General features: G+C 51.3%; 11 protein-coding genes across 11 annotated transcripts; 6 read left to right on the forward strand and 5 right to left on the reverse strand.

Moving 5' to 3' along the window:
• Positions 1 to 226: 226 nt before the first annotated feature.
• Positions 227 to 2,077, forward strand: gliC (cytochrome P450 monooxygenase gliC; the record flags this gene model as incomplete). Its single annotated transcript, XM_001258083.1, has 7 exons — positions 227 to 322; positions 373 to 557; positions 614 to 1,238; positions 1,286 to 1,520; positions 1,574 to 1,638; positions 1,691 to 1,795; positions 1,847 to 2,077. 7 exons carry the CDS (start codon positions 227 to 229, stop codon positions 2,075 to 2,077), a joined length of 1,542 nt encoding a protein of 513 aa, XP_001258084.1.
• A 300-nt stretch (positions 2,078 to 2,377) lies between these two features.
• gliM (O-methyltransferase gliM) lies at positions 2,378 to 3,729 on the reverse strand (the record flags this gene model as incomplete). Its single annotated transcript, XM_001258084.1, has 2 exons — positions 2,378 to 3,384; positions 3,441 to 3,729. The coding sequence occupies 2 exons, from the start codon at positions 3,727 to 3,729 to the stop codon at positions 2,378 to 2,380; spliced, it is 1,296 nt and encodes a 431-aa protein (XP_001258085.1).
• Positions 3,730 to 4,125: 396 nt separating this feature from the next.
• gliG (glutathione S-transferase gliG) lies at positions 4,126 to 4,955 on the reverse strand (the record flags this gene model as incomplete). The annotated part of the gene is made up of 3 exons (XM_001258085.1): positions 4,126 to 4,411; positions 4,467 to 4,845; positions 4,898 to 4,955. The coding sequence occupies 3 exons, from the start codon at positions 4,953 to 4,955 to the stop codon at positions 4,126 to 4,128; spliced, it is 723 nt and encodes a 240-aa protein (XP_001258086.1).
• A 241-nt stretch (positions 4,956 to 5,196) lies between these two features.
• Positions 5,197 to 6,066, forward strand: gliK (gamma-glutamyl cyclotransferase gliK; the record flags this gene model as incomplete). The annotated part of the gene is made up of 2 exons (XM_001258086.1): positions 5,197 to 5,670; positions 5,722 to 6,066. The coding sequence occupies 2 exons, from the start codon at positions 5,197 to 5,199 to the stop codon at positions 6,064 to 6,066; spliced, it is 819 nt and encodes a 272-aa protein (XP_001258087.1).
• Positions 6,067 to 6,642: 576 nt separating this feature from the next.
• Positions 6,643 to 8,268, forward strand: gliA (MFS-type gliotoxin efflux transporter gliA; the record flags this gene model as incomplete). Its single annotated transcript, XM_001258087.1, has 1 exon — positions 6,643 to 8,268. One exon carries the CDS (start codon positions 6,643 to 6,645, stop codon positions 8,266 to 8,268), a length of 1,626 nt encoding a protein of 541 aa, XP_001258088.1.
• Positions 8,269 to 8,713: 445 nt separating this feature from the next.
• gliN (N-methyltransferase gliN) lies at positions 8,714 to 9,680 on the reverse strand (the record flags this gene model as incomplete). Its single annotated transcript, XM_001258088.1, has 3 exons — positions 8,714 to 8,838; positions 8,907 to 9,455; positions 9,506 to 9,680. The coding sequence occupies 3 exons, from the start codon at positions 9,678 to 9,680 to the stop codon at positions 8,714 to 8,716; spliced, it is 849 nt and encodes a 282-aa protein (XP_001258089.1).
• A 465-nt stretch (positions 9,681 to 10,145) lies between these two features.
• Positions 10,146 to 11,708, reverse strand: gliF (cytochrome P450 monooxygenase gliF; the record flags this gene model as incomplete). The annotated part of the gene is made up of 2 exons (XM_001258089.1): positions 10,146 to 11,471; positions 11,520 to 11,708. 2 exons carry the CDS (start codon positions 11,706 to 11,708, stop codon positions 10,146 to 10,148), a joined length of 1,515 nt encoding a protein of 504 aa, XP_001258090.1.
• A 300-nt stretch (positions 11,709 to 12,008) lies between these two features.
• Positions 12,009 to 13,070, forward strand: gliT (thioredoxin reductase gliT; the record flags this gene model as incomplete). The annotated part of the gene is made up of 2 exons (XM_001258090.1): positions 12,009 to 12,755; positions 12,813 to 13,070. 2 exons carry the CDS (start codon positions 12,009 to 12,011, stop codon positions 13,068 to 13,070), a joined length of 1,005 nt encoding a protein of 334 aa, XP_001258091.1.
• A 331-nt stretch (positions 13,071 to 13,401) lies between these two features.
• NFIA_055440 (SRPBCC family protein) lies at positions 13,402 to 14,016 on the forward strand (the record flags this gene model as incomplete). The annotated part of the gene is made up of 2 exons (XM_001258091.1): positions 13,402 to 13,680; positions 13,732 to 14,016. The coding sequence occupies 2 exons, from the start codon at positions 13,402 to 13,404 to the stop codon at positions 14,014 to 14,016; spliced, it is 564 nt and encodes a 187-aa protein (XP_001258092.1).
• A 1,781-nt stretch (positions 14,017 to 15,797) lies between these two features.
• NFIA_055450 (uncharacterized protein) lies at positions 15,798 to 20,190 on the forward strand (the record flags this gene model as incomplete). The annotated part of the gene is made up of 4 exons (XM_001258092.1): positions 15,798 to 16,778; positions 16,828 to 18,866; positions 18,925 to 19,521; positions 19,575 to 20,190. 4 exons carry the CDS (start codon positions 15,798 to 15,800, stop codon positions 20,188 to 20,190), a joined length of 4,233 nt encoding a protein of 1,410 aa, XP_001258093.1.
• A 1,315-nt stretch (positions 20,191 to 21,505) lies between these two features.
• On the reverse strand, positions 21,506 to 22,159 carry NFIA_055460 (Zn(II)2Cys6 transcription factor domain-containing protein; the record flags this gene model as incomplete). The annotated part of the gene is made up of 3 exons (XM_001258093.1): positions 21,506 to 21,529; positions 21,580 to 22,050; positions 22,100 to 22,159. The coding sequence occupies 3 exons, from the start codon at positions 22,157 to 22,159 to the stop codon at positions 21,506 to 21,508; spliced, it is 555 nt and encodes a 184-aa protein (XP_001258094.1).
• Positions 22,160 to 22,377: the final 218 nt, after the last annotated feature.

A 22,377-nucleotide genomic window follows, 5' to 3' on the forward strand; every position in this document is an offset into this window, starting at 1 on the left:
GGTATTTCTTTGGAGTCCACGTACAGTTCCTATTGGCATCCACTATTGCCGCTCCTGGTAAAGGCACTATCCCGATTTCCGGGTTGGTTTGGCTTCCGAAAAGTCGGCCTCCGAGCAGGGCTTCAGCGGTAGGCCTTGCAGCGGCGGTCGCTGCTGTTAAGGTATCGACAAGCCCCTATTCACTGCTGTTTCGACCATACTGTTGGCACTTTCTAACTCCCTCGCCATGGCTTACGCACTGACTATACTCGTCCCATGTTTGGTGCTGGCCCTCGTTGCGGCCCGGCCTGTTCTCTACTGGGTTCTCTCTGTCGTCGTAGATGTACGGCTTTCTGATGCTCATTCTGAAGATTACTGACTTATGCCACATAGGCCTTTCTACGATGGAAATACCCTCTGCCCCATCACGCAGGGTCCAAACCCATGCCTCGTGCCCGTTATACATGGCCCAACGGTCAAGGCACGGAAAAGTTCTTCAATGGACGTTCCGCTGCCAAGCAATGGCGACAGCAATGGGGTCCGATATATCAGATTTGGTCCGGCTGGTCCCCTGAGATGTCAGTTTGAGCTTTCCTCTCTGCACCGTCCCAGCTGCTAACGCTGACGATGATAGTGTGCTGACCACTCCTACCCACGCCGTCCAGTTCTTCCGCAACTCGCATCGTCACACCAAAGCAGTGAACAATGATTCGGGCTGGCTGTTTGGTGAGGTCCTTGGCGTCTGTGTCGGCTTGCTCAGTGGCTCCGACTGGAAACGAGTCCGGCAGCAGGTCGAAGACGGCTTTTCACGTCCGACTGCTGCTCGATATACGGCTGACCTGGTCACTCTGGCCCGCGAATATCTCCAAAGCACCCTGCTAACCTCATCTGAGCAAAGCGTTGAAAAAAAAGGAATCATCCACGTCGAGCCAGCCAAGACTCTACAGTTCTATCCCTTTTTGTCGGTTGCTCAGATCTTGTTCGGACGCCTGAGCCCGATGCAACGTACCCAGCTGACCACGCTCGCTCCGTTGAGAGAAGAATTGTTCAAGGAGGTCATTCGTGGGGGGATCAATCGCCTATCCATTGCACCTTGGTTTGGGTCGCGGGGAGTGCGTCTCTTGAATGAATTTCAAACGCAGTGGGAACGGTTTGTCGAAGACGCCTACCACACGGCCGTCAAGCGCAACCAATCCCCTAGGCCGCTGGTCATCGGTCTTTGGGAGGCTTATCAGGCGGGGACCATCAGTAAACGTGAAGTAAGTGCTCGTCTCGGCGGATCATTTGGATGTTCTGACTCGTATAGTGCCTGCAAACCCTCGACGAATCGCTCTACGCTAATCTGGACGTCACCACACATGCCCTGTCGTGGAATGTCTTGTTACTGGCAGAAAATGGCGAGGCACAGACGGAACTGCGACAGGAAGTACTCTCTGCGCTGCAAAGCGAGGCAAGTGAGTCGTACGAACGGTACATTGACCGGGATGACACGTTCCTGGCTGCCTGCGTCCTGGAATCCGCACGACTGCGCCCAATACTGCGTGAGCATACACACGTCCATGGGAATGAAACGTTCACTAACGTACCTTGGCAGCATTTTCTAATCCTGAATCGGCGCCCGAGGACCTATACGTGGATGGCTATCTCATCCCAGCCAATGTATGTAACTATCCCTCTCTGATGTCCAGAGCATTTTGCTGATATCACCCAGACCAATGTTATTGTGGACGCTCAAGCGATCAACATCGACAACCCTTTCTGGGTCAACGGAACGCAATACAATCCTCGACGGTTCTTCAGTCTCAACAAGTCTGATGTATGTTCTCCCTAAGCAGCATTCTAATTTCCAACCTGACTGACTTTGTAGGTCCGCCATAACATGTGGCGCTTCGGGTTTGGACCCCGCCAATGCCTCGGCAAGCATATTGGCGAGCGGATGCTGAAGGCGATTGTCGCTGAGATTATTCGACAGTATGTCGTCTCTATCTCGGCAGACAGTGCTTTGGAGAAGAATGTTCTGCAGGAGGATAGCTGGGTGGGATTGCCAGCAACGCGGATTCAGTGTGTGCCGGTAGGACGTGAGGTCGAGAAGAATTAAGTAGTCAAATGTAACATATTTTTGCCCTGTCACTTGTGATTGTGACCTGATTGCGCGAGTACTCCCCCGAACTTGTCTGACTGACAGTTGCGCGATATCGATTTCATGTATGTCTTCCTGGAAGCACGGTAGGATCGAGTCGATTCAAGTCAATCAGCGTCAGATGTCAGAATCAGCACGAATCACCTTGTAAACCCTTTGCCTTGATAGGATCAATGCTATAATCACATACATGCAATCAGTCCAGTTCGAGTCAAGTCAAGTAGTTCACTGCAGAAGAAGTCTATGTACACATTCATTTCACATAGGCCGAAAGTCGATGATACAAGGCCAGGCGCGACGCACCCGATGCACCTGGCTAATCTTCCAACCGGCCAACTCTCCCAGCCGCTTCCAGTCCTCAAGGGACCGCTCCTTGCCGTTGCAGGTAATCATCATGATCAGATCGCCGTACCGAGGCAAACGGCCCGATCGACCAGGCGACTTGATCGACTCGACGACCAGGAAGCGACTGACAGGCGACGGCACAATACTCCGGCGCACATTCTTCAGGATAGTCAGCACATCGTCGTCGACCCAGTCATGCAGACACCATTTCATGGTATACACCGCGGATGGTGGGATCTGCTTGGTGAAATCGCCGACAACAAGCTGCTGCACGCGCGACCCGATATCGCTGAATCGACCATGCAGCTCGCGGAACTCAGGCGTGATTAGCTCAATGACAGACTTGATATCCATGAGACTTCCCTGGAGGTTCGGGTGCGCTCGCAGCAGCGACGCCAGGAACGCGCCGGACCCGCCGCCGATGTCCAGGATGGGCTCGGAGCCGATCTCCTCCCAGGGATAATCGACGGTCAGGCCGCGGGCTTGCGCGACGGCGCCGGCGCCCAGGGTCTTCTGGAACTTGGCCAGCTTCTGCTCTTTGGCGAGGTACTCGAAGAGGTCCAGGTCGGTGCCGTAGGCGATCTGGGCGGCGGTGCGGCTCTCGCCTAGTTTAACGGCCTGGGGCATGGCGCGGCTGACGTCGAAGAACTCATTGGGGTACAGATCGGCCCAGAGGTGCCACTGGGTCCAGTGGTCGTGGCAGAGGAGGAGGGACGCACGGTTGTTGCTGTAGGTGTCGTCGGCGGCATTGTAGGCGAAGATGCCATTGTTGACGAGTGTGTCCAGCAGCTGGGCGAGCCGCTCGGGCTGAATGCCACAGCGCAGACCGAGGGTTGATACAGGCTGGGGACCATTTTCGGCCAGTCGGTCTGCCACTTGCGCTTCGACGACGGTCCAGAGCGTCTTACTGTTGAGATATCCTAGCGAAACATTGTCAGTACGGAAACTCAATGTGCTTGGAGGACTCTCCGCTTACCGAAGAAGCCATCAGTTAACAAGGAGACGGACGGAACGAGCTGCAGTTGAAGCTTGTCCATACTGTCTACCAGATCTAATGCGAGCTGCTCCAGCTCCTTGTCGGGGAGCTGGTCCGGATGATGCAGCTGCTCATTCAGCCAGGACTGAACCTCGGGGGCCTCGATGGCGGATTGGACACGCTTCACATGTGCCTGTAACTCGCGCAGCTCGTTGACGATAGCTTTGCACTCCTTGCGCGGCGTGGCAGTGCCGTTCAGAGTGTCGTTCTCTAGCAGACCGGGCGCCATCTTTATCTCTTTGTTTGTAAATCTGTGCTTGATGTCTGGGATTGCATACTTGTTGATGCCAGCGCTCGGATACATATACTCGACGCTGTCGGAGACATATGGAGACATATCTCCTTTTCGGTCGCCGAGCTGTATTACTGCACGTATTCGGTGACCAACTGGCATATATCGATCGAATAAGTAAATTATTGATCTACTTAACCTAGAATCTTCCATAGGCGCGGAATACAAGGATACAGCAGTCGACGTAGGACCGTAGGGCTGGTCAACCCAGGGCCAAGACATCAGGCTAGGAAGTAAGCAAGCTAGAATCAACATACGATTAAAGGAATAGATTCAGTGGTATAACGGTATTGCATAAAGCTGTATTATTATAGACAGTAGGAAGACTAAGAATCACGCCTCTAACATTCCATACTCCTTCTCGCCGTGTCCAAAACCGGCGACGCGCTGCCATGCCCGTTTGACGGCCTCACGTTCACTCATGCGAACCGACCACTCCTGCAGCTTTGGCCATCTCTCAAACTCCAGACCAAACAGTTCCGCCGTGGATTTCATGGCAAAGGGCAAGGTGGCGATATCCGCAATGGTCGGTCGGTCCTTCAGAGCCAGGTACTGCTGGCCGGGTTCATTGAGCCGACGTTCCAGAATATCATATTGCACCGTAATGTTGCTGCGCAGTCTGCGAACCATATTAGACAAATTATTCACAGGCAAATGAGAGAGACAGTAATCACTTTTCAATAGTTTTGGGCAACTTCTCCGGATGCAGCTTATAAAAATACAGCCAGTACTTGGCCGTTGGCCCCAGAGCCGCCGTATGCAGAGTCAACCAGTTGTTGATTTCAGACCTCTCCTGCACGTTGCGTCCGCCGAAGGTCCCGTCTTTGTCGTATGCATCGGCAATGTACATCAGGGTGGAGGTCGATTCCCAGGCGCGGAGGGTGTCCTGGCCGTCGGGGGAGCGGTCCAAGATGGCGGGCACCATCTTGTGAGGATTGATCTCGCTGAACCAGGGGGCAGACACCTTTTCGACGACGTAGATATCATGAGGAAGTCCGAGCTCTTCGAGTAGGATCAACGGTTTGACGGTGTTGTGCGTGGACGTGGCGGTGCCTGTCGTCACTTCATGAGTGGAGGGTTTGCCGATGAGTTCGACTCGACTCACCTTTGACCACGAAAAGCACCAGCCTGTTTACTACAAGATCGGAGGGTCGTTCGGACATTTCGACGAGTGTAGAACGTTCAGAGAACTGAGAATAGTGTGTGAAAGTTTAGCAAGGGTAGGGGCAAACGATATCTGTGGTCCCCTGGCCCTCCTATATCTATAGCCAACAGCCTCTTGTAGCCACCCACCCATGCGCCATCCGAATTTTCGGAGGCCGTCGGTACGTTGGGAAGTAGCTAAAGTGAATAGAGAGATAATTCCCTGGTCGCCCCGTTTACAGAACGCAAAGAGCAAACAACATGAAGAAAGCAACGTTGCAAGACCCTCACGGGGGAATCTGGTACTTTGCCTACGGCTCCAACTTACGCCTATCTGTACTGGAAAATCGAGGCATCAAAGCACTGGATATTAAGGCTGTTATTGTCCCCTCCCACTACCTGACTTTTGACATCTTTGGCATCCCGTACGCTGAGCCTTCGTTTGCCAGCGTCGCCCCTTTCGCCCCAGACAAGAACACCACCCTACGACTCGGCGATTCACCCGCTCGTCGCGACGTTCCTCCAGTCCAGGGACTCGCCTATCTTTTGAACCCCAGGGATTACCGGCAGCTGGTCATCAGCGAAGGCGGCGGAGTGGCTTACGATGAGGTCGAGGTCCATGCCTCGATCCTCGACGAGGACGGCAAACCCGACCCAGGCAGTATCTTGATTGCTCGGACCTTGCAAGCCAAGTATCCCTGGCGACCTAACGGTGCACCCAGTGCGCGCTACCTGGTGAGCTTGTCCTGGAAGAGAATTATAGTATGATATACTTATTTAAAGCAGGGTCTCATCTCGACGGGATGCAAACAGAATAAGCCGCTCACGGCATACAGCGCCTATATTGATTCCTTACCGTCGTATGAGCCGCCGACATCCTTCCATGCGAAGGTGGGAGGTCTTCTTTTCCTGATGTTTTGGCGTCCGCCTCTTCGTCTGTTGATTCGACTCATCAGGGTGAACACGGACAAAGACGGACATTGTCCGCAGTGGCTCGGTTGGATTATTTTGACTCTGTATGGGCTGATGTGGTCATATCACGATACTATCCACTCGAAAATCTGGGGGCGAGGCGATGGCCGGAAACTATATTTTGAAGAGGCTACAGGGGAGAAAGTGCTAAATGGTTAGGCAATAAGGTAGAAACGGTAGTAAATGTATGTATCTATTTGATTGCAGTTCGGAGAGAAATGATGCTGTGATATTGGTCTATTCTATGCGTGCATGGAAGCATGAAGAACGAGTGAGTACCGTGTAGAACTCAACAGATGCATGTACACTTTGTCAGTGTCCACATGTACTTGTATTATAATGAAACAGGAGACAGTGTCTAAATTAGATGCTGATTGGCTTACGGACCGTCCCTTGCCCTAAATGAGGACGTGAGGTTGTTCGGAGACTTAACGGAGACTTTGCCGCCACGCCGAATCACAGCTGATGATGCTGCAGACAGTCAGATGAGCAGATTTCTTTCAGTTCAGCAGGGATCGGCATTAGCCAGCCAGGTCGGAATTGTAAATAAAAACTGCTGACAAGTAGCGAGTCTAGAAGGGCTTCTTAGCTAAGATGCCAACACTAGATGCATGAAAGTCTCCATGTCTCCGATGTCTGAATAGATATAGATGCGTCTCTTGCTGTCTTCCACTGCTCACTCATGTTTACAATCATCTTCAAGTCAATTAAACATCCTTACTGACATCAATCATCATGTCTAATCCTTCTATCGAAGAGTCCAAGCGAGAGCTGAATAGCTCCCCCAACGATTCCATCATGGGCAACGAACAAGCCCCAGAGGAGATGCAGTATCCTTCTGGCTTCGCCCTCAGTATCATCATGGCCGGTCTGTTGGCTGCCATCTTCCTCATCTCGCTCGACACCACCATTGTGTCCACCGCGATTCCCAGAATCACCGACGAGTTCCACACGGTAGCGGATATCGGGTGGTATGGGTCCGCCTTCTTTCTGACGCTCGCCTCCTTCCAAGGCACCTGGGGCAAGATCTACCGCTACTTTCCCCTCAAGCTGAGCTTTATCGCCGCCGTCCTGCTCTTCGAAGTCGGATCACTGATCTGCGCCGTCGCCAAAAACTCCGTGACCCTTATCGTCGGCCGAGCCATTGCTGGCATCGGTGCTGCAGGCATCTCCTCGGGCTCCTACACCATCCTCGCCTTTTCCGTCCATCCAAGGCGCCGTGCAGCCATGACGGGCGCCATCGGGGCCAGCTTTGCCGTGGCTGCGGTTGCTGGCCCGCTCATCGGCGGTGCCTTTACATCCCACACAACCTGGAGATGGTGTTTCTGGATCAATCTGCCCATTGGTGGCGTTTCCGCCGCCCTGATCGCCATCTTCTTCAAGGCGCCGCCCCAGGCCCGCGCAAAGAACGTCCCATTCAAGGAGATCCTGTTGCAGATGGACCCATCCGGTATCGTCCTACTGCTCGGCGCCATTCTCTGCTTCCTGCTGGCCTTGCAATGGGGTGGCTCAGCCAAAGCCTGGGGAAACGCCGATGTCGTGGGGACGCTTGTCGGGTTTGGCCTGCTTCTTATCGCGTTTACTATCAACGAACTCTGGCTGCAGGAGAAGGCCATGATCCCGCCGCGCCTGTTCAAGGGGCAGACCATTCTCTTCTCCTCTCTCTTCACCTTTTTCTTCTCGGGATCGTTCTACCTGCTTCTGTACTACCTGCCGACCTACTTCCAGTCTGTCAAGGGCGCGTCCGCCTCGGACTCCGGTGTGCGCACCCTGCCACTCGTCCTAGGCGACGGTCTCTTTGCCACCCTCTCGGGCGCCATCCTCGGCATGATCGGCTACTACATGCCACTGCTGACCCTCGGCGGTGTCCTCACCACCGTCGCCAGCGGCCTGCTCTACACCCTAGACCTTCATTCCGGCGCCAACGCCTGGATCGGGTACCAGGCCATGGCCGGCATCGGAATTGGCCTCGCCATCCAGGTCCCCATGATGGCCAGCCAGGCGGTCGTCGGCGTCGAGGATCTCTCCACCGTTTCAGCCATCATCCTCTTCTTCCAATGCATGGGCGGGGCTATCTTCGTGCAGGCTGGTCAGGCTGCTTTCACCAACAAGCTGGTCCAGGAGGTGCAGCGCCACTTGCCGAACATCAGTGCTGCGCGGGTCACGTCGACGGGTGCGACTGAGCTGCAATCCGAGTTTCACGGCCAGGAGCTCCAGGTTATTCTCGAGGCGTATGTGGCCGGTCTGAAGGACGCTTTTATTGTGGCGATTGTGTTGGCGGGTATTGCTACCTTGTTGTCTTTTGGTTCGGGGTGGAGGAGTGTGAAGAGCAAGAAGGAGGAGCCTAAGGCGCAGGCTTGAATATCTTAGGGAAACATGTCTGCTTTCTCGAGGATGAAGGATGGTAAATAGCGTTTGTATCCAGTTGATGTTCTTTTCTTTTGTATCACTTTTGAGGCTTTCGTACGGCAATGGAGAGTATTGGTGTGTCCACGCTATGTTGAATATGTCCCTGCGGCTATAATCCCTATTAGCTAGAGATAGTTGTCTAGACACATCCTTTCCGAGTTGTTTGATATTGGCCAGTATTTATTTGACGTGACTGTCACTTCAAGCCTATGGATCCATCCCAACAAGTGCTGCATGTACATCTAATAAGGGAGGTGGGCCAAATTGCAAATGAATACCAAACTACTGGCGAAGAAGCCCTTAAGGAACATAAACTGTTACAAGCGTAGAACAATGTCTAGATTTTCATAGTACTGTTGACTACCTAATAACCAGTCCACATCCTGAGAGTAGTCGTCTATGGCCGACGACCCCAAACCGTGTTAAACCGAAGAATTCCCCCAACCGTCTCAAACTCAACCTTGATATCCCTGAGAATCGGATCAAAGTCCTCAGCACGAATGCCCGTGCCATCGGGAAGACCTGCCCACGTCAGTAAGCCCACCCCTAAACCCCTACTATACCCAGTGCAAAAGCAAAACAAAACTTACGCGTCGCAGCCGTCCTGAAATTCGACACCACCTCGAGCATATTCTGCTTCGCCATCTCCCCCAGCTTGGGGTCAGAATTCCCCGCCCCGATCGGAATCTCCATGACCTTCTCCTGCACTTCTTCCAGTCCATACTCCTCCAACCACTGGCGCACCAGCTTCCCCGGCCGCGGATTCCATCGGAAATGAGGCAACATCTCAGCAACCAGAGACTGGAAGCGGGCGAGAACAGGGTACTGCTTGCGCTGCTCGGGGGTCAAGTGCTCCAGGCTGCCTTCTGTGAATTGCACCCAGCCGGTTCCTGGCTTGGCGAGGTCGACGAGTCTGTACAGAGCCTGCCGGCCTTCGTCTGGGGGGAGGCATGCAATCACCAGTTTCTGGTGGACGAGGTCGAACGAGTTGTGCCATTCGGTTGGCCAGGGTTCCGAGATGGATTGGATGTGGAACTCGGTGTTCGGGGGGCGGTTGGCTGGAAAGGCGGTTGGGGAGACGTCGGCGCCGATTAGGGTGGGGGATTTGAGGAGGGTCGAGGCGTCTTTTAGCCAGAGGCCTGCGCATATTAGTTTAGAGATGATAGAATAGAGGCAGTGGGTGACTTACCGTTGAAGGTCCCGCTGTCGAGGACTCGCAGATTGGGTTTGTCGAAAGGCAGAGGAGCCAGGATCAGTTTGCCCATGTAGGTTTTGATCAGGTCATGTTGCATGTTCATGCGTCTCTGCTCCTGATCCTCGTAGTTGAGGAGGTAGCCGTTTTCGGAGTCGGGGAGGACAGTCATGATGCAGTCGCAATTTCTGGTACACAGTAATGGTTGTTTACAGGTTAGATGCTGCTCAACCGGTATAGATAGACCACGTATATATATAGACACGATACCTTCATCAGGCATATGGAACACTCCACCCGTTTCGGTCTCCGAAATCGAATCTCAATGACCGTATCCGTCATGGCTTTGTTCAATTTGTTTATGAATCCATTCAATCGTACGATAGTTTCGTAGCACTCGGAGTCTGATCTCGGCGGATGAAGCTGTACACTGGGACCAATCTTACAATAGAATGATTCATGACATATTGGCATCCAAAACGAGGAACTTGCTTCAATTTATACTCCGGACACATTTTGTTCTAATTTCAGATTCTTCAATACAATTTGACGTAAGTACCGCTGTAACCTCAAATTCAAAGCAAGCCAAGTAACCTCAATGCTACGACGTAGAAAAGCACCCTCTGGCTGTATACGCCTATACTCTCGGCCTAAACTCGACCTCCGCCTCAGCATCCGGGAAAATAGCCAATCCTCCATACTTTGGCTTCGGATGAGGCCGTCCCTCGACCAGCCGTAGATCATAGTGACGAATCACATACGCCACAACCACCTTAATCTCTGCACTGGCAAAGAACCGCCCCGGACAAGCCCAGATGCCATGGCCAAAATTGATATTGTCGGCCCCCGTGGAGGTATGCTGCCAGCGGTTCTCATTGGCTCCTCCCTGCTGGCGTAGACGAGCAAACCGAAAGGCGTCGAACCGCTCCGGATTCGGATACAAAGTGGAATTCTGGTTGATGGGCTGCGCGCGCACCATCACTAGGTATCCCGGGGGGATCACATGGCCGGTCTTCAGCCGGAGGCCGTTTGGATCGGTGACGACCCGGGGGATGTTGACCAAGGAGGTTGGACTCAGACGCTGCGATTCACGCACGAAGCTGTCCAGCTTGATCAAGCGCGGGAGGGCGGTCTTGTCGATGCTCTCGGCGCCGACGTTGGGGCCGAGGACCTGGTCGAGTTCCTCGCGTAGCTCGTCCACGACGGCGGGGTACGCAGCGAGATCGAAAATAACATATGTCAGCGCGTTGGATAGGTTGTAGATCGAGGCAAAGGTGGCCAGCAGTTGATCGCGCGTGAGCTGCTGGGCCGTAGCCGTTTTGCCCTGTGTCTGGTACCGCGACTTGAACCAGTCGATCATATCGCCGCCGGGAACCTTCTCTTTTGCGGGCGACAGCTTCTGCGCTTCTTGATCGGCAAGAAGCTTTGCAATTTTGCGCCCGATGAGCGCCTTGTTCTGCTCTAGGGTTTTGACCTCGCGCAGGAACGGGGCAACCAGTGGTCGGATCCAGTGCGGGTAGAAGCGCAGGACCATCCACGCGCGCGAGACGTCCTGGGTGTAGTTGACGTTGGACTCAATCCAGTCTGGTTCTCGGCTGAGGGGCAAGCCTACAAAGGCGCGGCCGGACAGGATCGTGGCGACCTTGGGCATGATCGACCGGGGCTTCACTCGGGTCCAGGTGTTTGGCGGGACCTGGAGCACGGTCGACATGGCGTAGTCGATCTCGGCTGTAAACGAGGCCAACACGGCCGGAGTGTTGCGGACCAGGAGGTATCTCATCGCGTCGTCGAATTCATCGGCCTTGGTGCCCATGTACGAGTATTCGCCGAGGAACTGGTTGTAATGGTGCTTCTTGATGGACAGCTGGTTCTCGGGCAGTGCCTTGACGGTGTCGATTTCAGAGACGGGAAGAACAACTACTTGCTGTCCTGGGACTCCCAGTGCGAACGGAGTATCTGGATACTGCTACTGTCAGCTTCATCGTACGACATGTTGTGTTGTTGCGAGTACCTTGGCATGGCCGTCCTCCAGCGTTTTCACAATGTCTTGATCACCAACACTTTGCAGGACCGGCAAGTCCAACGCCTTTAGACTCTTTGTCTTTTGCAAAAGCAGCCGATATACCCAGTAGAGCAGGCCGACTCCAAACGAGACCGCGACTGCGGTTCGCAGGGACTGGGGGAGGTAGACTTGGTCCATGGCGAGTGCGTCAGATCTATCTCTCTTTGCTTCAGCGAGGTTTAATTCAATTCTGTAATCGACTCTCCATGGGCTATATGTAATTCTACTTGGTTCTTTTGAATGTGGCGCAACATGCGTCTTATACATCAATTGCATGGCCATTGGCCCATCCCGCGGAAACATTTTTCGGATGCCGAGAAAAAAGTGTCCGAACCCATCTGAGGTATATAAATACGACCCAAACGAGGCTCTTACTTTCTTTTTTTCTGTTCTCTTCGTCATTTCTTGCATTTAAATACTTGCTCTCATACCACAAACATGTCGATCGGCAAACTACTATCCAACGGAGCCCTCCTCGTCGACGTGCTCATCATCGGCGCCGGTCCGGCTGGTCTCTCGGCAGCCACTGGCCTCGCTCGTCAACTACACACGGCTGTCGTCTTCGACTCTGGCGTGTATCGCAATGCGAAGACCCAACACATGCACAATGTCCTCGGATGGGACCACCGCAACCCCGCCGAGCTGCGCGCCGCAGGTCGCGCCGACCTGACCAACCGCTACTCCACCATCCAATTCCAGAACAGCACCATCGAGGCGATCAGGCAGATTGAGACCCACCAGCTGTTTGAGGCGCGCGACAGCGAAGGCCACAGCTGGTACGGTCGCAAGGTCGTGCTGGCGACCGGCGTCCGAGACATCCCCCTCGACATTGAGGGATACTCGGAGTGCTGGGCGAACGGTATCTACCACTGTCTCTTCTGCGACGGCTACGAGGAACGTGGCCAGGAGACCGCGGGTGTCCTTGCTCTGGGGCCCATCGCGAACCCTCCGCGCGCTCTGCATTTGGCTCGCATGGCCAACCGGCTTTCCGAGTCTGTCACGGTCTATACGAATGGCAATGAGCAGCTGGCGAAGGAGATCCAGCAGGCTGCAGAGGAATCCCCTGCTGGCGCCTCGTGGCTGAAATTCGATGCTCGACCCATCAAGCAATTCGAAAAGGGCGATGTCGCCAAGACCGTCATTGTTCATTTTGGGGAGTCTGAGTCGAAAACAGAGGGCTTTTTGGTACGTTACCCACTTTATTTTGAAGAGATATCCTGCTAACCGCTGCAAACCGCTCAGGTGTACAACCCCCAAACCGAGGTGAACGGACCGTTTGCCAAGCAGCTCGCCTTGAATATGACAGAAGGAGGGGATATCCTGACCACGCCTCCCTTCCATGAGACCAGTGTGCCTGGAGTATTTGCCGTGGGGGACTGTGCCACGCCGTTAAAGGCTGTCACCCCGGCGGTGGCGATGGGATCTTTGGCTGCTGGAGGTCTAGTGGCTCAGTTGCAGGCTCAGTCATTGCCGGAGTTTCGTCTCGATCAGGAGCTATAGGAGTTTGTTATAGTTGTACATAGTTTTTAGTTTCCGAGGTTCAATTGAAATCAAGTGACTTTCCTTATTTCTGTCATTAGTTCTAAATCGTGAGTTATCAATCTCCAAAGATCCGTAACAAATAAATAAGAATGGAAGACGCAAAGAAACTTTCTCCGGTTGGGCAGGTCTGAACCTCAACGTTGAAATCGCTCGCTGTGGATAGCTTCATATCCCGCCGGTGGTACAAACTCGGCGACCGAAAACTACGGCATTCCTCGGAGAACGCCTCCTATATCATAATATAACACCCCCAGACCTCAGACAGATTCTCAACAACAGCAACATCACCATGGCGACCTCCATCCCCTTCTTCGAATACAACATCTCCTTCACGACCCCCGCCAACCCACCGTCCTGTGAGCCCAAGCTCACGGCAAAGGATCTCTGGACCGGCATCGCCAGAGTGGCAGATGCTCCCCAGGAATATGCGCCCTACGTCTCCAAGTGCGAGGTGCTCTCGCGCAACGGCCACGCTCTAGAGCGCAAACTGACCATGGCCAACGGGGCGGTCCACAAAAGCGACGGGGAGATTATGTATCAAGATGTGTGGATTGCGGATCGTTTACTGGTAGCTATTCTCTTCCAGCAGTTCATCCTGTGCAATAGCTGACTCGTCCAGGTGGAAGCCAGAACCAAGGATACAGGCGCAAAGACTACCTTCCTGCTGTCCTACCACGACACGGCAACCGTGAGCCCCGAATCCACGGATATCAGCTTTACTGTGATTTACGAGTTGAAGTTGGCCGGGATCGAGCCTGGTAGTCCCGAGGCTGAACGCATTCAGGCGGAATACCCTGAGCTGACGCGCAAGGCCTGCACCTCGACGGTGGAGCAGATTCGGGAACGGAAGAAGAATGGGCAGTTGGACGTCTGGGCTCAGGCTGGTGAAGTTCCTGGCTGGTGATAGATGGGTGAATATTGATGAGCCTGTATTATGATCGGCCATCTGATTCTCAGTCATCTGAGTGTTGTCTGCATAGTGTAAATAAAGGCCTGTGCAGATCATTCCCAGAATCGTGGGCTACCCATACACTCAAGTAGGGTGTTAGATAGTTAAACTAACTACTCTGCTGCTATGCCTGTGATTGACTAATGCAGATGCCAGAAATTATGATGGAAGTGCGACCTTAGGGTCTAACATGCTTCCAATCATTATGCGCAGGCTATTTGCCTTGATTTGCAAGCCCAGCCCAGCCCAGATGTCATTCACGTCTCTCTAATTGGAAACCGAGCAGAATCAGCGAGCCATGAGAGGGAAGACTGACGGCCATGAGGATAACTGCTACCCTTTAGCTATTACTATGCTCACCCATTTTAGTCATCTTTGTTGCTGTGCCTACACCACTCAAACGTGAATCCAAGGTCAATAGGCTCACCCGAAGAGAGCAGGTCAAGGAGACCGCGCTTGACTAAGGCCTGACAGAATACCTTTTTCAAGAAGAACTCCTCTGTCAAGTTGTCCAGATCCACGTCCTCACGGCTATCTCGGTTGGATTCTCTGCGACTGCTTGCCTCGCTATTGGTTCATTATGGCTTTTCCAGAAACATTCTAAAGATGGCAGGATCCCGCTGCCAATTGTCATCCTCAAAATCTCCAAGGACGGCTAGATCTTCAGATATCACCACGAATTCTCAGGTTCCAAACTGCAAGACAAGCTGTAAGCAATATGATCTGAATGCACCACTTCAGCAGGAGGAATACATACCAGTATGGACAACCCTGCATTCTTTATGAAGATGATCTAGAACCGCAAGAAGAACACGTATGTACGAGTTGATTCTTAGCTGGATCGACTGATGTCATACAAAATTGACTCTATAGGTTGACTGGTCTATTGCTATCACAATGATTTCAGGCCACTGAGGAAATTGAGAATTTCGCCCCCTAACCTAACTGATGGAGATATAGTGTGTGTAAAGGAGGCAGGGCAGATACTACATAGTGGTGGTAGCCCTTTATCTTATAGTCTGGTTCTGACAGGACGTCGCTTATTTTTGTTGTTCATGGACAGTTAAATGTCTTCTGGATCCCTGTGGAAGCCTTAATGATTACAATGAAATAAACAGAATATATAATATAAACAGCATTGTGACTAGACAATAGCTGACTATAGGCATCTCTCCCTTCCAGATACTGATAACTACTCTATCTGGCAGAGTATTAAGCAGGTTCTACACACATTGGTAGTTGCTGAGGATTCTTTTAGCAAGATGAGGTGATATAGACATCTATCCCAACAAAGATGCATTCTAATCAGTCCTTCAACAATACTTTGAAGTCATCTTATTCTATAATGTACCCACTATTTGGGAATAGTATCACAGTACCAAAGTGCGGATCGTACCTATACTATCTCTCTGGTCTGGCAGACTAAAACTTCATAAAAGTACACTAAGCGCTTTTCAAGAGTCCTCGGTACTTTTTCACTCTAACATGGCCCGCTCAGCCTTGCAAGGGTATGAGAAACCAGCCTCTTAGGTTTTATTATCAAATTAATAATCCATGTGAGTTCACTGCGCCGCAATACAAAAAGGGGATAATGTCAAACAACCAGGCGTCTGAGTTTGGGCACTTCAGGGGCGCGCGCTGAGAATCCCCAGGAGCATTTTCTTCTTTTACATATTCTGTTCTCTTTTCTACCTCGCACAGCAAAGTTTCACTGAGATTGTTCAGCTTTGAAGAAGATGGCGGAACTGACCCGTGAGCAAGCTCGAGAGATCGTGGATGAGATTAGCGAAAGGAATGGTATCATCACTGACGAAGATCGAGCCGCGACGCCGCCTGCTGTTATAAAAGCGCTGCACAAGGTTCGCAATCAACTTGGAAGAATTCGGCACAGGTGGACGCCATGCGACACACCGGATGTTAGAAGGGACGTTGTGTTCAAGTTGATCTCCAGCGCCTGCTGGTTGCACTACAATTGGGCAAAGAAGCAAGCAAGAGAACCCTATTTTTCCTTAGACGTGTCTCCGGACCGTATGATTATCGACATCAATGACGATGGGTGCCTAAAAAGCGACATCGTGCGGCTTTCTGAGGGCGGTGGTTCTTCCCTTTTTGGCCGCTCCAATGCCCTAACACACTTGTATGGCGAAGGTCTTCTATATACATTTAGGATTGCCAGGGAAGCCCACGTACAGTCAGGTCCGTTTTCCTTCACCCTTGGACCTCGAAGTCTCGGCGACAAGCTTGGAGTTACAACCCCGGTAAACAAAGACCCGGCATCCTTGCCCGAAGGAGTGCGCACCAGGATAATTCTGTACCCTGCTCTGCCGGGGGGATTCGATAACTTGGCTCAGGAGTTTAAGGATATTGCAAATAATGGTTTTGTGCTGCTCAATCCTGATGATACTCGCCAACCTATGTGCAAGAAGTTTGTTTTCATTGCCCGTCTGGGAAACTATCAAACAACACGCCGAACATACGAATTCCAACTGCGAGACGGTATCCTGGAGGTCACCAAAACAGCTCCGGGCCTTTTTATGTCGCCTTTACAATCAACGGAGTGCTTCCTCCTATACAAGCCAACCCTGCCGCCTTATTCGTTCGATAAGATGGCGCTATTGTTTCCCATCGATGAAGATTCAAGGCCCGTCATAGAACCTCAAAAGGCTTACCATATTGTTGGTCCATTCGCTTTTCCTATTAGAGGAGTGGGGTTCAGTGTATGTGGTTCGATTAATGCCACCTCCAAGTAGGCTGCTAACTTTATAGTTCGTTGTTTGTGCAACTGTGACGACGTTCGACCCGGTGAAAGATGCCGACATCGACACTTCTACATTATTAAAAGATTGTGTCATCGATTCCTTCTGCGATGCCGTTTCCTTCTGTCAGAATCACGCCATGCCTTGTGAATGGGTCCGGTACATTCCCAAACAGAGCGATGTCTCACCAGCTTGGCATAGCACAGTTCAAGGGTTAATTGAAAAACTCCGAATGGCCCCTGTTTTCCAGAGTCAGGACGGTGCTCTAAAAAGCCTGTCTTCACTTCGGTACTTGTCCCCGGAGCATTACAGCGCAGATAACGAGCCCTTGTTCGGCGCGTCGGATGATGAACATTACCTTTCTACAAAATACAGTGCCTACCTCGATTTTTTGAAGCCTCTAGGCCTCCAAGAGGTCTGGGGCCGTGAAGTCCTGGAAAGGCTCAAACCGATACTGACAAAACCCTTGCGTCTGCTGCCGAGTTCCAACCTACAAAAGGAGCGGATATCGCTGATCCTACGATTGCTAATAGGGTGGCTAAAGAGGGATCCAAAGAATGCCTTGGCATTTGAGATAAGGAACATTCCGCTTATTGAATTGAGCAACGGCACTTTTGTTCGAGGCAACGACCTAAATTTGACAAGATGTGAAGCTGATTTGGCTTTGGCAAACGATGCTGTCTACTTTCCGACAGACACCAACGGCAATGACGTTCCGAAATGTCTTGATATTTTGACTGTTTCAGATGAAGCAGCCAGGGACAACGACCAAAATGAATTATACTGTCTCCTTGGGGTTCGACGTGCGAGTCCTGAACTCATCATGGGGGTAATCAGCGACCACAGCCATGCCATCTCCTTTGTGCCGACCGCTAGGAATCATATAGCTGACTATATGCACATCCTATGCTACGTCTATGACAGCTGTGCCAAAGACGATCGCTTGAAGACGCCCTGCCTTATGGTTTTTGATGAGCGCTGTCAGAGGAGACCGGTATGCAGGACCTCTTGCCCTAGGTATTTTCCCTGCGATGTATACCTCAGAACGGAGGGTGCCTACGGAACGGAAGCCATTGCAAAAAAATTGGACTCAGACCCTTTATTCAGCCCACGCCTTCCTCTGTTGCACCCTACCTTTCTCTATCCAAATCTCATAAGCAAAACGCACATTGCCAATGATACGTGGAGAATATGGCTGGAACAGCAAGGGATAATACGGCAAGTTCCCCGCTTGACACACTGGAAAAATCCTGAGCAGCTCTCCGATCTATTCAACGCAATAATATCTAACCATCCGGACATTCTTCTTGGTATCCTGGGAAAGTATTGGGACGCATACGCAACAAAGATAAAAGAAAAACCGCTCATTGCATCTGCTATCAAGGCAGCGAAAGTCCCGACGTCCAATGGACTGGTGAGGCTTGATGAATGCTCCTTTCCCATCCCCGAGTTTTGTAACCTGGTTGAGGCTGTGTCAACCACATTGAACATCAGCTTTTTCAAGCTACCGGGGATCTGGAACCTGGAGAGTGAGCAGGAATGGGGATTTCTCCGAGAGCTTGGTGTGTCCGGTGGCGGCGACGAGACTTTTATAAAGGTCGTTCAAGATCGCTTGTTATCCACCATGACATTGGAGGACGCCAAACCACATTTTTTCGAATTATACAGGTGGATATCTGAGAGAGTATTTGACGATGACCTCTGCTGTTTTAACGAACAAGGGAGATTTTTCCGCGACGAGCAGACTGTCTATATTCCCAATACAGGTGATGGTGCAAAGTTAGTGTTTCTTGATCAATGCGTTTGGCAAGGTCCCTCGTGGTTGCGGACTGTGTACGCTCTTGCGTTCCATGAGGAATACGGGAGCGACTTGAAAATACGACGCCTATTTCAAGACGGACTCCTCGTGGACGACGCGGACTGGGGAACCTATATGACAGAATTGATGCGCCTACACAGTATTGGGGTAGGCTCGATAGCAGAGACGCAAAGGATATACCAGGCTATCATGGAGGATATTGAAGATGAGGAGGATTGGAACAGTCTGCGGTGAGTATAGACTCCAGACCGGTGCCTGAACGCCCTCTGACAATGGCTCAATTATTAGGACTCAATTTCAACGATACGAGATGATATATGTACCAGGCTCAAAGCAGTGGTATGCGCCTCAACAATGCATCTGGGCATCATTTTCGACCGGTGATAAAATCGGCATAAGCGATGCCTATCCAGATATGGTGAGCTTCTTTGTTGAGAAGCTCCAGGTTCAGCTGCCTTCCATACTTTGCTATACCAGCCGTATTCAGGACCTTTGCAAAGACAAAGGAAGTGTCGCTGATGTTATTGAGGCTCTGTGCCATATCAACAACCTCGAACCAACGATGTCTGACTTGAATCACCTCAAGCTTATCAGTTTCCTGCCAATCGAGGGCCCCGAGGAAGAGTTCTACTGGGGATCCGTAACGTCCGATTTCTTTATCATCGATAGGGACGGCTGGCCTACGCTCTTCTATGGAAAGGTGCCAACGGTTCAGTTTCGTCTGGAAGAAGTCCGTGAATTAGCTCCACTCTTGAAATCCCTGGGGCTAGAAAACCGTTTCATTTCCGTTTGCGCAGCGAGGAAAACCAGCGTCCCAGAAATGCCTTCGCAGACCTCATTGCATCTTACGACTGACTTCCGTCAAAGGGCATCAGGTTTGTCGAGGTACGTTTCTCCACATAATTGATTTTGTGAAACTTACGGCTAAACTTTTCAAGATGCATCGCCCACTACAACGGCGGAAATATGCGTGCTGCTCGCGAATTATACGATACATTTCGGAAGGCATTAGTATACGAAACTGGGCATATCGTCGGAGAATGTACCTTGACTTCACTGTCTGGTTCCAGCACAAGCAAGGAAACATACAGCAGACTACACATGGAATATCTCAACGGCAAATTAAGCATCTTCGTTCCTCGTGATGAAAATGAAAGACTGATATGCTACGCGACGCAACTGCCGGAGTCTCTAGTGACTTCCCTGGAAATCAAAGACCCCGCTGCCCATGGCATATTCGCCATAGTTCTTCAGGTACCAGTTGAGATCGTGGATGGTATATTAGGAATCTATGGTATTCCCGAACTATCCGATCTGGACCCTGTCAGCCCAGTGATTATCGACGATTCGGAATCTGCCTATGAGGATGCGCTAGAGGAGGTGTTTGTACCGAGGGCTTCGATTGCTTGGGGTGGCAAGGATCAATTGCTGGCGTCGGGACAGTCAGAACTTCAGCTGGTTCTACGGTCAAAGGACACGGCCATCACGGAGTATCGGCATTGCATACTCTCAGATAGACACGAAACGACGGCCATGGAACATGCGGAGGGATGAACGATGTAGTAGGGATCATCTGAATTAACTCAATTGGCCTACTGGTTAGGTTTCCTAGGTAGAGAACTCAACATCTTAGAGTCAGTGCTACATCATTACTTATTACATGGGTCACAATGCACTTAATTAGTGGGTAAGGATCCTATAGGGTCACCCTAAAGTATACTGAAAAGTAGGGTGGAGATAGACATGTAGGTAGCTTGACAGACGGTTATTATTTATATTGTTCATAGAGAGGTACATATATTATGGATCCCTGCACTATATTGCTCTCCAACAAACAGATAGAATATATAATTGTAAGAACAGCATTGAGATTAGGCAATAGCTGACCACGTGAATCTTTACTTCATTAAGGGCAATACCTACTATATCTGGCAAAGTGTTAAGCAGGTTGTACAGCACAGTGGTAGGTTCTCATAGATATTGTTGAGTGACTCAAGACAGCCCTAACAAAGACGCATCATAACCAGTTCCTTCATAACACCAAAATCCTCCCCATATAATCTGCACATATGCGAGGACCAGTTATCAACCACAGCTGCTTTATCAGTCAACTTTATCAACGCCTGCAAAATGGTAATGAGAAAGAAGACATTCGACGACAAGCAAGGAGACGGCTTGTCGCGGACGTATATTGATCCCAGCATCGCAGGAATGCAGTCGTACATTTCACTGGTCATTTGAGACACCACAGCTGACAGTCCGCCAGATTGCGTCCAGTGTACATCACCCAAAGCCAAACTTATCGACTGGAGAGGACTAGCGAGGGAACTTTGAATGACCCTATGTGCAAGGATACGACAGAGCCGATAGTAAATCCACACCCGTGCTATCCAACAGGCATCATGACCATGCTGTGATCTCTCTGGGTTAAGGGGATCCGTCCAAGTCGATGGGAGGCAAGTCGCCCAAGACTGCAGGGATCGAGCAGTCTCTAAGGCTTTGGACATGATATGGCTCTGCGTTTGGTTGTGACCCTGGCTCTTTTCCACATAAAGGTCCACCAGGCTACAGAGAAGGGGAAATAGCTCCACTGGTGGTTCACTTTTCGACGTTTCAGCAGATTGTACCAGATCCACAAGAAAGGAGGGAACTCTTTGCCCGCTGATTATGCAGGCTACTGCCTAGATGGGAAGTCAGTCCCAACAACAAACGAACTACAGCGAATGCCTCTAGTGCTTAACTTACGACAGTATAGCAGACCTGAAGCACAGCTGTCATCTGCGTGCTATTCATATCTGCCAAACCCCGAGAATAAAGGACCGCCGTCGTCCCATGGATATGCTTTAGCCACTGATAGGAACCGGAATGATTATCGTACATTATCATCTAACGACTAATCAGTGGGTGATAGGTAATTGAAAAATGATATAGAATGCGACACACCTCAAACATCGACAAATTGAAGCTAGAGGTGGCCGTGTGCGCTGCGGGCGACTGCTCAGGATCATGAATGGCACGCGCAAGAAGCCGAAGAGCCGTTGCATACTTGCGTCGAGCCAGCTGCATCAACTGGGGATCGCGATGGGCAGCTGCCAATGCGGCCAGGCCAACGCAGATAACGCTCGTAACGATGATTTTGGGGCGCTCTTGGTCACGCTGTGGGACGGGACCGCGTGTGATGGTGAACTGATCAAGGTAATGCTGCAATGCGATCTCCTCCACGGGCACTGGTGGAATGAAGAAGGTTAGATCATGATGACGGGCCTTGCCGTGCAAGGTCACATCTTTTGCATGATACTTCTGGGCTATTCTCGATGTCTGATCTTGAAACACGAGATCCGAGAGTGTTCTGTAGCCAGAGCATTGTAGGCCTGCTCGGGCGCATTGAGAGCACCTTGGTCTGAGCTGGTTGCACTGTATAAAGTATTAGAGATGTAAACCTAGAGCGCTCAACGGGGCCTACCTTGATCCTTCGGGACCGGCAGTTTTCACATCCCAGTTTGCCACGGCTGACAGATACCATGATGGATTGCTTGGATACCGAGCAGATCAAGACAAAGTAGAGGGTCGTGAATCTCATGCGTAGACTGAGTGATGAAGGAAAGAGAAGGATGTCTGAGGCGGCAGGGCAGACAATGCCTCGTATAACCGCGCGGATTTAAGACCAGGCCCGAGACTATACTTTCGACGCTATTTCACGAGTGGATTTCCTATTTGGGACGTAGTGCTTACTTTTAACTA

The sequence above is a fragment of the Aspergillus fischeri genome, genomic scaffold, assembly GCF_000149645.3.
Source record: "Aspergillus fischeri NRRL 181 1099437636266 genomic scaffold, whole genome shotgun sequence".
NCBI lineage: Eukaryota > Fungi > Ascomycota > Eurotiomycetes > Eurotiales > Aspergillaceae > Aspergillus > Aspergillus fischeri.